Source organism: Castanea sativa, chromosome 10 (genome assembly GCF_040712315.1).
Source record: "Castanea sativa cultivar Marrone di Chiusa Pesio chromosome 10, ASM4071231v1".
Taxonomy (NCBI): domain Eukaryota; kingdom Viridiplantae; phylum Streptophyta; class Magnoliopsida; order Fagales; family Fagaceae; genus Castanea; species Castanea sativa.
In genome coordinates, this window is record NC_134022.1 from 24,134,844 (window position 1) to 24,151,924 (window position 17,081).

General features: G+C 34.6%; 1 protein-coding gene across 1 annotated transcript; it reads right to left on the minus strand.

Annotated features, from left to right (window-relative positions):
- Nucleotides 1-286: 286 nt before the first annotated feature.
- Nucleotides 287-15,370, minus strand: LOC142612927 (uncharacterized). Its single transcript, XM_075785102.1, has 19 exons — nt 15,050-15,370; nt 13,473-13,556; nt 13,167-13,394; nt 11,914-12,000; nt 11,681-11,770; nt 11,450-11,576; nt 10,301-10,404; nt 9,273-9,441; nt 8,605-8,726; nt 7,897-8,025; nt 7,690-7,788; nt 7,536-7,593; nt 7,383-7,458; nt 7,156-7,285; nt 4,345-4,502; nt 2,801-2,873; nt 2,510-2,704; nt 1,637-1,730; nt 287-1,373 (listed from the first exon to the last, which is right to left on the minus strand). The coding sequence occupies exons 1-19, from the start codon at nt 15,332-15,334 to the stop codon at nt 472-474; spliced, it is 3,210 nt and encodes a 1,069-aa protein (XP_075641217.1). The 5' UTR covers nt 15,335-15,370; the 3' UTR covers nt 287-471.
- Between the last annotated feature and the right edge of the window lie 1,711 nt (nt 15,371-17,081).

Here is a 17,081-nt window from a genome sequence, read left to right on the forward strand (position 1 = left end):
ATATAACCTGTAGGAACAAATTTATGCCAGTACATATGTACTACAGCACAATATGTAAGTTTACAAAATATAACCTGCGGCAGGGGTGCATGGATTTTTAAATGAACTGGTCTCAAATGGTTAACAAGCATCTTGCGCCACTATATCCAACTCATCAGTATTTTGCGAGAAATTTTTAACCAGAAAGAATAAAGTGGAAAGAAAAACCCACAAAGATCCTGCACAAACACAATGAAGATACGAAAAAAAATTAATCGAAAAGGCTGTTATGTGCACATGCTGTCCATGCTCTTGAATCCAGTGTAAGCTATACTATATATATTAAGAACACTATAAAATCTATATTTTCCTTTGGTATACAACCTAATAAGAGTCGAAAGGCGTTTTTAAAGTTAAATATCAATGGATATGGTACAAGTTACAATTACAGATTACAATTTTCTAAAAGCTAGGGATAAAGTTTTCCCATTCTCAATTAATCAAAGGTCTCCCAAAACTCGACTCTGCATCGGCTCCCATCTCACTGAATCTTGAGAATTCAGCTGGCACTGGAATATTCAACTCCGAACAAACAAAATTAATGATGTTTCCAGTTACAGTGCCAAAAGACATTTTGTTCAGGGTCACAGCAATAGCAAACCTATTATTCATGTCAGCAAAGCCAGTTGATCCGCCCATTCCCGAGTGCCCAAAGCCAAGAAGGGAGCCCTCCTTAGATTTAGTCCTCCTGAACCCTAAGCCAAAAGCACTATTTGGCAAAGCGAGGTTTTCATATTCACCAACACCCAAGAATGCCTCATGAATTCTAGGATTGCTAAAAATCCTACCAACAGAATTGTTTTGAGGATTACTGTCTTCACTGCTGTCAGTCGTACTAATTCTATTGCTATTGCTGCTATCATTGACAAGCTTAGTAGAACCATCACCACTGGTATTTCTACCATGGCTAACATCATTGTAATTTGGTATCTCTTCAGATTCATTAGTTCTGTTAATTGAAACAGCAGATTCCTCCTTGAATTTGCGACCTTTCTGCCTCTTGCTGACATTTTGAGAAGAAGAGAATTTGGGAATGTGTGGGTGACTGCCAAGTGGTGGTTTGGAAGAAGAGGAATGGGGCCGGGGTACCACACCACCATCAGCTAGGGCTGCATAGTACCGTGCAAGTGCACGGGCTGAGCAATGTCCATTAGCAGCAGGTATGATAGCACGACGAATTTTGAGCATGTTAAATGCAACAGGCAGGGTGGTTGCAACTTGGGAAATATCACCAGGCTGGAACGTGGAGGGCATGTCAGGACGACTGCTGATCCCTGAGAGCTTCTGAAGATCATCTTTATCTAGTGTAAGTGTTGCAAGTCGAGATTCCACACCTGGAGAGGAGCCATTACACATGGTGATAAGAAAGATGATAACCCACTTACCATCAACACTATTTTTGATAAACAATAATTACCATAAACAAAGTCTGTTTCCCCTCTAAAAAGTACACACAACACTAAATATTATAACTACCAAAAACATAAACTAAACTGTAGTTCAACATGATTGAGGGAAGAATAAAATACAATCATTGTACAAATATATTTTACACAATGAAGCAAGAGAATCAACAAAGTATAAGTCCAACACTTGCCTGGAGGAATTCCAATATATAACTCTCCTTCAACTTGAAGGGGATGAACAAATGATTCTTCAAGAATCTCCTGAAATTTTTTCCCAGATGCGTGCTGTGATATCCAAACAGAAAATTAGAACAGCAGAAAAGGTAAGGTTTAAAACATCAAGAAAGTTTGCAAGAATTAAAAAAAACCACAAGATTAATAAAGCTCTTTGAGTTCTCCCATAGACCTGTCAATACAGATCAAACTGACAATCTAAACACAGAAGGCATGCTAGAAATCGATATCTGAAAGATGCACCAACCCCTACGGCCATTGCTAATAGAATGAAGGGATCACCAGTCTCCATGGGCGTGTTGAAAAGAGAGAGATAAAATCTATCAAAAGAAATGAAGTGGACATGTAGAGGGCAGCTAAAGAAAATATTTATCCAGCCTCAAAAGTCTTCTTTGTCATCAAGGAAGTCAGTAAAACTCAATTTTACTATGTTTTAGGGGTTACTAGACCATGTTCCTAAACAGAGAGGGCAAGATTACAGTTTCTGACAGAAATCCCTTCAAATCTTGGTATGTGCAGAAGCACTACAGAAATTGGGTCAGTTAAAAAGTCGGCAGCAATGTGAACAACTTTAGGCACCACTTCAGAGGAGTAAATGCCAACATTGACACTTATGATGACTAACTGCACGGTAAGGACTACAGACGCAGATTAAACTCAGCTTCTAGAGTATTTAACTTCCTCAACTTAAAATACCTATAGGGAATAATCAAAAACCATATTTTATTTCCCTAGTTTACTCAGAGATCCAAACAGGGCATTAAAATTTTCAGCAGAGTTTTTAGACAAATTTAAACATAATCAAAAGATTCTGAGGCAAGCAATTATACCTCAATAATGCCACCACATAGCCAGCCATAAGAAAGATAATGATACAACTGCTCCTGACCAGGTTCAGACTCAGGAACTGACACAGCAATACGCTTCAAACATTCATCCCAATCAGACATTAGTAAAGGATTTTCTCTAGGGATGTCTGATAAAGCATTATGAAGACCAGATGTATGGTTAAGCACATGATGGACCTAAAAAGATGAAGAAAAAAAATCAAACAAAAAATTAATTAAGAATGTCAGTTGATACAGGTAGAAGTTTATCAGTACGTGAGACAAAATTTAAACCTTGATGAGATCTTTCCTATTTGATCCAAATTCCGGCCAAATATTTGCCACATTTTCCTCGAGCGTCAGCTTTCTAGGCAATAAAATGTTCATAAACAAATATTAAGGTCCATAAATATGCCCAGAGAGCAATTATTAAAGAATTTCTTCATTCATGGAATATAAAAGGTTTAGGTTTTAAATTTGTGTACCTTTGTCAGTGTTGAAACAAGCATCAATACATGTGTAGCAGTACCCCCTCCCCCATCCCCCCACCCAAAAAAAAAAAAAAAAACCATCCCAAGTTTGACATGATTCATGTAGATATTTAGAATTGTGAATCATCGAGCAAAAAAATTATGATTTGAGAAAACAAGGGTATATGATATGGTTTACAATTACTTCATTCGAGAATTTCCCGCAATTATGTCAAACCTTATTAATTATAAAAGTAAATGTGAGTTGTGTATGGCTTAGAATGTTATGTTCTGAAAGAAACTATGTAAGAGACATTATGTTGTGGAAGAAGATGTTAAGAAATTTGTCATCCCAAGTTTTTCTTTTTCGCACCAGATTGGCTGTATTTGTTCATTCACTTGAAAATTGGGTGGAGTATGGAGAGTTGTATTCAATATCAATGACATCAAAATACTAGCATGATGTGCAAAATATAATATGCATGCCCAAACATCTGTGAATCTTAAATTGAAATATGATGAAGAAAGTGAGTAATGTTATAGTCTCTTCACATGTTCCTAGTTGTTCCTAGTTCTTCAAAAAAATTTAGGAACATGTGTAGAAACTACAAAATTACTATACTTTCTTCATCTTATTTCAATTTAAGATTCACAGATGTTTGGGCATGAGTACTATATTTTGCACATCATGCTAGTATTTTAATGTCATTGAGATTGAATACAACTCTCCGTACTCCACCCAATTTTCAAGTGAATGAACAAATACAGCTAATGTATACATTCACACATAAATACAAGTTGCTGACTCCACAAATCCAGATATTAGCCACATGCAAAACCCAGCATCAGAAAGACTGGCCTAAACAAGTGCCTGCATATCTAGAAGAAAGCCCTACTACTTTTCATGCCATGTTTAATGTTCTTAATTTAGAATGGTCAATTAATAAATTGATTTTTTTTACAGCATAAATGGCAGAGGGATGCCGCGATTATGCATGGACTGAAGTTCTGAAAGTCATTATACCATAATAAATTTACAAAATGAAGCCAATATACACCCATCATTCAAAATCTTGGATTAGGTTATGCAGGTCAAACTGTTAAAGCTCAATCCATGTCAACTAATTTTAAGCGGATCATACTAATATAAGTCAAAGGTGTAATAGATTCCTTTGATGTGTAGAATGGCTTGGACCGTCAAAACCAGAAGTAAAAATAGAAGATGAGCCCTTATCCTAGTGACCAGGGGATATATATTATAAGACCCAAAAAGGGATTCCAGTTATTTCTTTATATAAAAGTAAACAAAAAGGATTTGTATCATTTGAAAACATAGAACTTTGCTGTTCATAAAATTATGTAACGCACCCTTTGTCAACCAGCCAATGTAACATTCCCGCAGTGATAGCCTTTGTTGCAGAGAAAACAGGAAAAAGGCTATCAGGCTGCACTGGACGAGGATCATATCTTCCAAGCATTCCAGCGGCAGTGTCAATTATGACTTCTCCATCTTTGTAGGCACATACCTTTAGAAATATTATAAAAACTTTATCAGAAAAGAAGGGGAGGAAAAAGCTGGGGTGTTAATGCATTAAACATTGAAATACCAACCCCAACAACAAATTCAAACGAGATACAATTATGAATAACAGTAAACTGATCGTCAATTGTAATGGTTAAGAAACATCTAGATGCTTTGATTATACCACCCAAATTCATTTTTTTACCTGTGGTAATTCTATTGCTTCCAAATTTATAAAATGGAAAAACTTCTCTTGGTTCCATTTGTTTATTTTATAGATACATAGATCTTTTTTACTTTCTTTTTTTTTTTTTAAGCAGATACAAAGATCTTAAACACAGATTTCTTCTGAATTACCATATATGTGCAATAATGGAGAGGGGTGTTCATACTCAGGAATTAGACTTTGTATCAAGCTTCATGGATACCAATATGGCGCTACAATAAAGGGGTTTGATGTGGATAAGATGTGTTGGAAACCAGATAGAAATAAGGGTTTCATGGTTAATAATTAATATAGTCTACTAGTGGGCTCTAATGATTGTTGTTTTCCATGGAAAAGTATTTGGAAGCAGAAGGTCCCTTCTCAAGTGGTGTTCTTTGTTTGGACTGCCGCTTTAGGGAAATGCTTGACGATTGACAATTTACATGACAATTTACGTAAAAAGAAGGTTTGGATATTGGATATATGTGCAAGTGTAATGGTGAATTGGTTGACCATCTATTTCTTCATTATCCAGTTGCTATGGATTTGTGGTCTAAGGTTTTGGGTTAATTTGGCGTAAGCATGATTATGCTGTAGTCTGTTGTGGGGCTCCTAGCTTGCTGGCAAGGCAAACTTGATCGTCATAGAAATGGTCATATATGGTTAATTGTTCCCCATTGCTTAATATGGTGCCTTTGAAGGAAAAGAAATAGTAAGCGTTTTGAAGATAATGAGAAATCCATACTAGACCTCAAGCTTTTTTTCTTTAGAACTTTATTAGATTGGTTGGCTACTTTGCGAAACCAATCTTTCTCTTCCTTTCTTGATTTTGTTGATTTTGTTGACCCTCTGTACACTCCCTGTGTACTAGGATGTCCCTTTTTTTTATATCAATAAAACTTAGAACTTATCAAAAATTATTTCTTCTGATTTCAACATTACCAGAAAATGTTTCTAATGAAAAGAACTTAAATGAGGAATCTTCTAATGTATTTAAAAGATAGAACTTCTGCTTGCCGCAAAGGAACTTGATATAGGATTATCATCTTTATGAATGCAACATACAAATAACAATAACAGCTTCCAGTGAATTTAACCGAATCCAAATCTACAAATTCTCTTCAAAACATTGTAAGTCAAGCACAAAACTGAAAACTTAAACCTAACATCACAAACCAAAAAGAAAACCAAAAAAACTTTTTTTTTAGCACATAATGACCAATATACTTTTGCTTGTCCATTCAGAAGTCAAGTGCAGGAATCATTATTTGCTCTTTGCTAATGTTAGGATAATGGTTGGTGATTAAATTCATGTCCAAACAGTTTTAAGTTTTTTTTGACAATCGGTAAGTATCAAAGTAGGTGGTCCTGAATTTGAATATTGTTTCCGCCCAAACTCCAATTTAAAAAGTGAAACATCTCATTTATTAGCCCTAGGTATTAAAGGGGAGTCTGGGCCCACTCATATGTGGTAGTGTTAGAATAATGGATAAGTGATTAATTTCACCATTTCCTAACAACTTAACCTTTAGGGACAATCAGTAATTTATCAGCTACAAATCTAACAACCTTCAGTACTCAACCAATAAATGGATCTTCACTAATCCTCAATAGCCTATACCTTGAAGCATTAAATCTAACTAGAAATGCGGATACAGATAGTAACATATAACCAGATTGTCCAACTATGTAATGGTAATTCAAGATCTCTTCATAATCAGAACTGGCTACAGGGTTTAATTCCAAATTGCAAGGCATGAATCAATAGCCTACCATTGTTAAGTGCACTTTCACAAAATATAAAGCATTCCCATGGATCTGTAATTCGGTTTCATCTTGGAACACATTGGAGAGGGGCAAATGGCTATGAAAGGAAAAGATAAGAGCTCATTATTTGAATTTAGTATTTCTAGCAACTACTTTCATTAGTCATAGCTATTGAAATTCCATCAGACTTTGCTTTAAAAAGTGTTCTTCCTGGTCTGACAAGTGACAATAAAATTTCTTGACTGATGGAAAAAATTAAATAAAGTATGCCATTTCTAAAACGCCTCAAACATTTCTAGCAGTTACAAAAGCACCAAATTCCTGCCAGCAGTTAATAGTATTACTGAGCTCTCCTGTGGCAATAATGGAAGATAAACATGCAAAAAGATGTGGGTGGTGACAACATCATTAAACTAACTAGAGGAAGGAAAAATGACCTTGGCAATAAGGAAGCTATGCCTGACATGACAAGCTAGTATTCTGTATGTACCCTCAACCACATATAAGAATAAGTAAAGGCGCTAAAATTTTTCCTAAGGAATATTAAATTCATGTGTCTACAGTCTCATATCCATCCAAATAACTGATTACTATAGAACCAGTTCTTTCATACATTAAAGGACAACAGAAAGTAAACAGTCAAGGCAGATACAATACCCATGATTAGTTAAAAAGTGCTGCATACCTGTATTCCAAGTATTTTATCATTATTCCCCAGCTCAACTAGGAACTGCCTTAACTTGGCCTCCACATCAGAATGGACAGGTGTGTCATAGATCCACTGATCATTAAATCTTGGTCCCCTACTAATATTTCTGATAAGGGCATTCCGGATTCAATCAAATATAATACATAAACAAGAATTATAATAAATAATAAACTACGAAACACCAAGATTTAAAGTAGACTCACCCTTGCAAAACAGATTCCGCAAATGGCCTCATGATATCTAGATATACTATGCGAACATTCATCAAGGAAGAAAGCCCTAAATCCATAATATAGAAAATAATAAGGGACAACCATTGGAACCTATATTTAGCCACAGGTATTCCAGTTACAGACCTCTTAGAAGATTAAGGACCCGTGAAAATATTACAATGTCTCCAGGAAATGCATCAACCTGGAAAGAAAGGTTGTTACTGAATTGAAAATGGATAAAAATAGTCAGTAAACATATTAGAGAAACATTGATGAGAAAGAAGACACATTAGCTTACAGGATTAAAGCGTTTAACTTCTTTCTGGTTGAGTTTCATCCTTTCTTGTATAACCTTCATGTTTTTTGTTCTTTTCTCGTTCAATGATTTAATTGTTTCCTTAAGAGACCAACAAATAAGTAAATAAAAAGTCACGACTTATTGAAGTTGGAAAAACAATGAGTGAAGTAAGAAACAAATGCTCACACAAGCTTAGTGCATACTTACAAGAGATTCTTTTGCTGACGTTGAAGTTCGAAAGAATACAGTTGTTACCTCCATTGCCTGTTCTGGCATATCCAGGCGCAACTTAAGTCCCATTTCTGCAAAAGCAGACAAAAGAGCTGCGTGGTCCATCTGTGGCAAAAGCATCCAAAGTATTTCACCACTCAAAGAGAAAAGTTTGAACTTCAAAGCAATATTAGATGACAACACCAATAAATCGGTTGTATAGCAACAATCATAATTTATTGAAACCCCTTCAATCAATATCATATTGGTAAGTAATATTCTCAAATATATATATATATATATATATATATATATATATATATATATATATGCACCTGGAAAATTGCACATCAACATACTTTATTAGTCATGAGTGAAAATAGATTATTCCCAATTATTTGAACATGATTCATTATGATTAGTTCGATTTCATTTTTAACACTCATCATGACAACCTAGTGCTACATATTAAAATAATAGAAAAGAAGAAGAAAAGAAAATAAATATGTTGCCCTATAAGGAACAACCAAAATGAAACACAATAATACCATTTCATCTTGGAAAGCATTGACTGATAAAGGCTCACAAAATCAAAGTCAAATATTAGTATTACTCATCAGATATAGTTCTTTAGATGAACCAAAAATCCAGAAAAGTATCAGTTTTAGCAAAGAGAGAAAAACCACAAAAAAGATTTTTACAAACCTCAGCAGATGCCAGAAACATTTTAGCCAGTGCTTGCTTGACAGAACTTGATAGTTTTTTTGTAAGCCCAAAATCAAGTAAAATTGGACGATGAGGAGGTTCCTTGCTCACAAGGAAGTTTCCTGCATAATGCTCCCCAAAAAGCAGTGAATGCATTATTTCTTGAGCATGTAGACAATTAAAAATAGAGTCCAGCTACTACGAGTGTGCCCTGATTACAATGTCATCACGGTTTCATTTTGCCATTAAAAATTTTTATTATCACACATGCCGCATCACATTTTCATTGTCGAATTTGTCTCTCAAGCAAAAAATAAACAAATTAATCTCAAGATCAGGTCATATGCTCTAGCCAAATGTTACAAGGAAATATGATCAACCTAACAATGAAAATCGAACACTTGAAATTACTAACTGAGCATATGATTCCATTATCAATGTTTTAGGCTAAAATCTTGACAAAAAAGGCCCATTTGAGGGGATATATCTTCATGCATGGCACATGTATAAAGCATGCATCAAAATTTCAGATTACAACTTATAATTACAGCACATTACTACAAAATAATCCTCACTGAAAAAAATTATTTGATACAACCCCACACTAAACTCCAGCTGAAAAGAAGAAGGGGGGGGGGGGGTTGAAGGCAATGAGAGTGAGAGAGTACCAGGATGAGGATCACCATTAAAAAACCCATCAACATAAATTTGGTGGGCATATGCACGTGTTATTTCTTCAACAAGCTTTTTTTTGTCAACACCAAATTCTTCCAGTGCTGGCAAATCATTCAAACGAATGCCATCCATATACTCTAAAATAAGGACTTTTTCCGCTGACTACATTTGAAACAACAGGATGCAGAGTAAGGTACATGAAAATGAAAAGGCAATATTTTCTGCTTCAAAAGAAAAAAAGGTAAGTATTTAACCAAGTCAATCATCTGATCACCTCAGGTAAATTGTAATAAAAGGAAACACTTCTTTTAACCCACTCGAAGATCTACTATGCCAAATGTTTTGACATTACCTAAGGACTCATATAGGGAGCAACCAATAGATTTGCCTGGGAGGAAAGAGGAAGGGGTCTGTTAATTATAGCCAAAAGTTAAGAGCTTAGGCACGGTGGATCTGTTAGCAGATATCTTAACTAGTTGACTACTGTGCTACTCTAGTCTTATGTCAAAAGTAATTATAGTAGTGAAGAACTAGAAGCTTTTATTTTTACTTCAAACTTTCTATACTTCTTAGTACACCACATGCAGAACATATTTATAATTTCTTTAAATCAAAACTTGATGCAAATTTAAATGGCAATAGTCTGATTTTTAAGAACTCCCAACAAGACTACTAGTGTCATGACCCAAGAAAAGCACTAGCCACATACATGCTTATACCCCAAAAAGACCAGTCAAATAACAATTGGGGCTCCTAGTAATCACTTATATAATCCTGCTTGGCCTATTAAACACCTAATGTAGGATTCAGCACACACCCACACAACACACACTCATCCAAGCAAACCCACATAATCTGGGGTATGACAACCATTTTGAAATTTTGATATTATGTTTGGGATCATGTTTCTTAAGAGAAACCATAAGAGGCCTCTAATCCCTGTATCCAAGATTCATAACACTAAGCCCAATGCACTCCTGTGTGCAGACATGCAGTATTAAATGTTTGTGAGAGATTATACCTGAACAACACCTGGAATCAAAACATCCACTTGATTGGCATTTGTGTTATCATCATGTCCAGTATTTTTGCAGCGTAGATTTCTAGATACTGTCCTAGTATTCTCTACAGACAGAGCAACAAATGCCAATAAGAATCAAATTTTGGAACCTGGGGGGGGGGGGGGGGGGAGGATTGGGAGGGTGGGGTGGCATTTCCAATTTGGGAATAACTAATGCGAAGTGCCAAAATTTAGAATAACAAGATAACAGTTCATATAAACTACATATAAAGTAGGCCAAATTGGAAATAAAATGGTTATAACTGGGTAACAGAAGAAGAAAGTCAGGTTAGACAATAGATTCCAAGCACAGCCAACGTACAAACAAGATAACAGTTCATATAAACTACATATAGAGTAAGCCAAATAGGAAATAATATGGTTATAACTCAGTAACAGAAAAAGATCGTCAGCTCAATAGATTCCAAGCATAGCCAACATACAACCACCCAATTATTCAACTAACATATTGAAGAGAATATCTATCTATTTATGTATCTGATAATATAAAATAAAATAAAATAAAAATCATCCCTTAAATGCAAATCAATAGTTAATTAGGACAAAGTTACTTGGTTGTAGCCAACTTACTTCCACTAAAAAAATTAACATGACTACATAATTTTATAATCTAACCATTAAATTACATGTTCTTTATGTTCTCAACACACATGTCAAATTTCATGCCAAACGGATGTAATTTACTATTCAATTTATAAACTTATTTTTTATACAAAATTTTAAACTACAAAAACTTGAAATTTAAACATTTTATTGATGACATAGCCATTGATCTTTGATCATTTGGAAATTTTGTAAGGATGGAGGATATAAGTAGAAAATGTAATCCAAATTTGTCAAAATTCACATCCAATAAAAAAATATTGAGTAGAGTTGTAGCCTTACGCTACAATCAAGTTTGTTGCCAAACTTTATCCAGTTCATTATGTACATTCCCTTAGTTCAAAAACCTCAAATAAATCCTTAATCCTCATCCATACACACCCTAAATAATGCAAGTGGTCAACAGAGAACAGCAATTTCCTTTTAATTACAAACAACTACTAAAACCAATTCAAAATGACTATTCCAGGCAATAGCTGAGCATACCAGCCTCATGATTGAAGTCAAGTTCTTTGGGAGCTTCTTTGCACCATTCATCTATCATAGGATTAAAGTCATACTGTGGCTCTGCCCAAGCTATCCAGTCAACAATTGCCTTTGCATTCTTCAAATCCTGGAGGGGAGGGGAGGGGGAGGAGGGAAGCAAGCACAAAAACTATAAAATAACTTCGACATAATCTTTTCATCCCAATATCTTAAAAGCCAAGCATGCTAAACCTCCAATATGATTGTCTTGATGCCCTCATGTTGAACTTTAACAACCACCTCCTGCCCATCAAGCAGAGTTGCACGATGGACTTGTGCTATCTGCATAGAATAGATAAGTAACTAACAAGATTGTCCCAGAATATACTTACTCTCACTCCAACCTTCAGAAATTCTATTATTACTATCCTAAGCTAAGTGCTCATATCTATTCACAACTAGCAACAACAGTTCTAGGATCTTACTGATGCTGTTGCCAAAGGAACTTTGACAAAATCTGAAAAAAGATCATCCATTGATTTTCCCAGCTCTGTCTCGATAGTCCGACAAACCTGCACAAGTCAGCCAATGAAGCACCTGGAGGTTATCTTCATATATTATATTTTTTATAAGTAATACTAATTAGATTCTATTGAAAAAATAGAAGGGCATGGCGCTAGTACACAAGGCATACAAGAGGTACATGAAACGAAAGAGAGAAAAAATAATCTAAAATTGCAAACATCTAAAAAGAACAAAAAGGAGGAGGAAATGGAAGCCCCTAATGGCTCTCATCCAATCAAAAAGAGATGTCCGAAGCTTTGGTTACAGTTAAAGAAACAAGACTTCAATTCCATAACAAGTCCTAGCACTCCTCTCCCCCCAAATACAGCACATCAAACATAGAGGCAATGCATTCTTCACATTAACACTACATATCTTTTGGTGCCACCTGTCAACATGCCAAAATCTCCCTCACTTGATTAGGCCTTACACAAGATATCCCAAATAATGAGTAAACTAACAACCAAAACTCCCAAGCAAAAGAATTGTTGAAGGAAAGAAAACAATGACAAAAGAGTACCACCAAACGGCATCACTGATACAACCCACTTTATTTTTAAAAATAATAAAAATGCATTAAAAAGAGCACAAGTGGCGCAAAGCTAGTACACAGAGATTATACAAAAGTAAGCCCAAGTTTTTTTAAAAATCAAGTCAACAAAATAGAAAGAATACAAATACATTAACAACTAATGGAAGCTCGCTCAAAGTGTCCAGGAACTCTAAGAAGCTCATAGTAGAAAAAGTATCCATTCATAAAGAATCTTCATGGATAAGAACTTCAACTTCACCAAGCTTAGCACCTTCCCCTCAAAGCAGTGGGCAGTTCATTCTCTCCAAAGACACCACATGCAATAATATTAACTATCTCCCCACTTACTTTGTACATACAACACCAATCAGCAATGATTTTTAATACATCTGAAAGAGAGGTCAAGGTAAGATATCCACTTAGAAAAGATTTTCATATATCTATATTTACATGACAGGACATGGGAATCTTATTTTCAGAAGAGAGAATCAATGGGCCAAGAATTCACAATTTAAGAAGTCAGACAGATGTAAATAATGAACAAAAACAAGTACAAAGAACTTCAAAAAATCTAGTCTAGGGGAGAAGAATCAACTGAATCAATCAATCAAAAAATTTCTAATTATTTGAGATCGAAAAAACCTCTTGCAAGGGACGAGGAGGAAGAGAGTCCTGTAACTGCTTGAGACGTGATATATACGCCTCAGGAAGCACATCTGCACGTGTTGATAAATACTGTCCCAATTTCACCCACAGACCTTCCAACTCTATTATCAAATTGTGCACACGCCTAGCATTGCGCTCATGAGCTTTTTCCCACAAAGCAGATTTTTTAGCACTGCTAGCCCATTTCTCTCTTTGCTGTAAAGCCTTCAGAGATATCCAAAAAAACAAGGTAATAAAATGCTCCATTTATAAGAAACAGTAAGCCACATTCAAAAAATTTACCTTATAGTCTAGGTATATTACTACAGCCATTGTGAATACTCTCATGCGTCTTCTGTATGTGTTTCCCCATCCCATTCGTATTCTCTATTCACAAAATGGAGACAACAAAAGCATAAGTTAACAGACAAAGAAATGATCAGACCCTACACAATACGGATCCAAGCAAACCAGCATAGACAAAGTCAATCAATACAGCGTACAAAAGCAAAAATAAACTCAAGACATTAAAACTTTGTATAATGAACACATAGAAGCACGAGCCCAAAAAAAGGAGAAGAAATAGCAGACAATAATGGCAGAGCTGAATGCTTAAGGCACTTATTCATATGCTAAGGTACACCATGAGAGACCTTATAGCAAAAAGTTATTTTTCAACAATCACTGCATGAACTAAACTATATATCAGGAACGTCAAAGCTCGAAAACCGTAATAATGAAATTAAGATCAGATCCACTCAGTCACATCATTATTATTAGTTGATTGGCTTTTTACTTTATATAAGTAATGAGTTTTATTAGAATATACTGTAATGCACCAAGTATACAAGGATGTATACTAGACATACACAGCTAAGATTTTTTTTTTTTTTTTCTTTTTAATAAAAGCACAATGATCAATAAAGTCTAATAAGTTTGAGAAGGAGAAACTTCCAGATGCCGACAACCATTTGAACAGAGTTCTTAGAAAATGCAATTTCTAATTTTCTGCCAAATGCACCACATCAAGCAATGAGGCATTATTAAGAGAAAACATGTTCAAAAAATAAGTGTAGCTAAAATGAGAGTATTGAGATGGATAGGTGAAAATACAAAGAAAGATAGGCATCAAAATGAAGAAATTCACCCAAAGATAAGAATAGCCCCTATCGATGAAAAGGTACATGAGACTCGGTTAAGATGATTTTGTCATGTGCAAAGGAGAGTAACTAATGACGATTATAAAGAGTAAGTTTATTCAAGTCAAGTCAAGTCAAGCAGTCAAGGACTCGAGAAAATAAAGGTGAAAGAACAACAATAACATTAGTACAACTGCACAAGTAGCAAAAAAACGACATTTCAATTAAGGAGATGACTGAGCATTTGATTTTGGATACGATAGAATCAGAGAATTTATAGCTGACTCCAAATTTTTGGGAATAAAACTTGGTTGACTTTATAGTTATTATCGCTGTTCCCTTGAATTAATAAATTTCTGAATTATCAATTATGTAATAAGAAAATTAACCATCTGAGTGTTCTGTATAGAGTCAATTTCCAGAAAAGCAACAATAAAACATATTTCATCGTTAACAAGAAGTAACAACAATATTTCAATTATGTAATTTTGCAATAAACAATTACAACTCATAATCCACAATTAACTAACAACAGTAAATTCAATTTCTCCAAATTTAACAGCGAATTCAACACAGGGACACACAAAATTGACATAAAAAATCAATATAATATATTAATATTCATCCAAGAATCATGAAAATTTTGATAATCCAACGCTAAATTCCGATGAACATGTTTATTATAAAAAACAGAGAAATTATGTTAAAAAACGAAAAAGAAAAAGGAAGAAAAGTCTATACCATAGTTGTCACACTAATCGGTTTGGAAACGAGAGAGAGAGAGACGAAGAAAAAGCGAGCGGAGAATAGGAAAATACTATATATGTAGATATGGATGAGCTTCTTGGACACGAAACGATCTGAATTTGGTATCGTTTTAAACGTCTGGACTGTGATGCTTTGTTTCTTTTCTCTCGTTTTTTTCTCTTCTGCTCCACCGCTCAAAAAATAAAAGTAAGGAAGAAATGATGAGCGATGGTAACCCGCTACGGAAATTTCTTGATTAAAACTGCTTGTTTGGGACATGGAGCTTAACCAATAGGGTGAAGACACGACGACGTGCGACATGAAAAGTCATTACGTGTCAGTCTCTGGGTTAAGTTCATTTCTTTTTGCACTGGAAGCCACCGACAAACAGTAAACTATGTGGGTCGATTTTTAAAATAATTTTCAAACACAGGGATTTTTAGTGAGCTGGTTTGGTATTTTTGTTTTAATAACCTTGTTTTAAGGGTTATGAAAATCCATATAAGGGAAAAAATATTGAATAAATACGTGTTGTTTTGTTTAAATAACAAAAATTATTATTTAAATAACACAATTAAACAGATCCCAAAACTTGTTAGTTTGTGTAATTGTGAATAGTAATGCCCGTTTAATATGTTTATTTAAACAATAGTTTTTAGTTTTATTGAAAATATGAGTGGGTGAAAAAATGTGTGAAAATGAGTATAATATTGTTTAAAAACTAAAAACATGTGTTTAAACACATGTACTAAATATGCCCTAAACATGTTTTTCTTTTTTCAATAAATTCAATGCCAAGTCAATAAGTTGTATGTTCTTATAAAAATTAAAATTAAAAAAAGCCATTTCTAAAATTAAGAGCAGTGTTTGTTATACACCCTAAATTAAACGTGGAAGTGGAAGTGTATAATAAGACCAGTCTTCTGTTCATCAAAAAAAAAAAAAAAAAATACCAGTCTTCTTTTCCTTTTTTGACTGTATAATAATATTAAGCTTTGATGGTCTTCGTTGAACCTCGTGGTCTTCGCCTTTATTAGTCAATCGTCGAAAATGATATGAGACCGAAATAGTGGCAAGGCCAAAGAGTTAGCGTGGAATAACAGGAAAAAAATTTGGCCGTTGGATTGGTTGGAATCTGGTACGCTCAAATCGTAGAATACTAGAATGGTGTGGATTCTAGCTAGCCACTGTCCTCATCTTTCAGTAGTCAAACAAAAAATAAAAAGCTTTTTCTAGAAGAAACCTTTTTTTTTTTTATAAGCTGATCAGTCTCAGTGTCGAATTTCTCAATCCTCCAGTTAATATGTGCTGCCAACTGGGATGCTGTGTAGTATATGATTCTTGTTCTCCAATTGGACTGATAACGAATTTTCATTTTAGTTTGAGAATGATTGTGTGGCATCTTCCATATGTATTTTTGGAGTGATTTGAGTGACAACCATTGTGGAGTAGTTGAGTCGTGTGACTTACATTCTATCCAAAGAAACTTTTTGACACTTACTATTACATTCTATCCAAATAAATTGACATACCAAGCCTATCATTAAAATTTGAGATAGACACCGTATTATTTAACTTTATCAATTCACAATCTAAAGAAATAAACTAGTCGATCATTTTTGTCTACAGTTATGCTGAGATCCTAATTTTGAGACCCAAAAGTATGAGAAAAAACTCCACCGAAAATACTAGTAGTATTATAAAATATCGTGTGTATATTTAAGTATCAGGGAGAAGTTTAGGCTAGCATCACACCAATGCTACCTGAGTTATTCAGTCTTTGTGTAGGTAAGGACGTTGTCCTCATTCCAACTTGGTTGTGTGGTCGTTGATATTTTCTTCTTCATTTGGCGTTGTAGGTGGGAAAAGTGGGGAACTATAGATAAAATTACCTGTTTTGCAAAGAAATATTACATGGTCCAAACTTGGTTGATGGACATTGAATGTAGCCATGTAGTTGGAAGCTCACAACCATCAAAATATGACCCCTACGGAGAAATAGCTTAGGGTTTGGTTGAGAGCACAC

Coding starts and splice junctions, on each gene's coding strand:
- LOC142612927 (XM_075785102.1), bottom strand. CDS start 15,334: ATGTCCCAAACAAGCAGTTTTAATCAAGAAATTTCCGTAGCGGGTTAC. Junction 13,395..13,472: donor TAATATACCTAGACTATAAG/GTAAATTTTTTG, acceptor ATATCTCTGAAG/GCTTTACAGCAAAGAGAGAA. Junction 7,459..7,535: donor GGTCCTTAATCTTCTAAGAG/GTCTGTAACTGG, acceptor TTATGGATTTAG/GGCTTTCTTCCTTGATGAAT.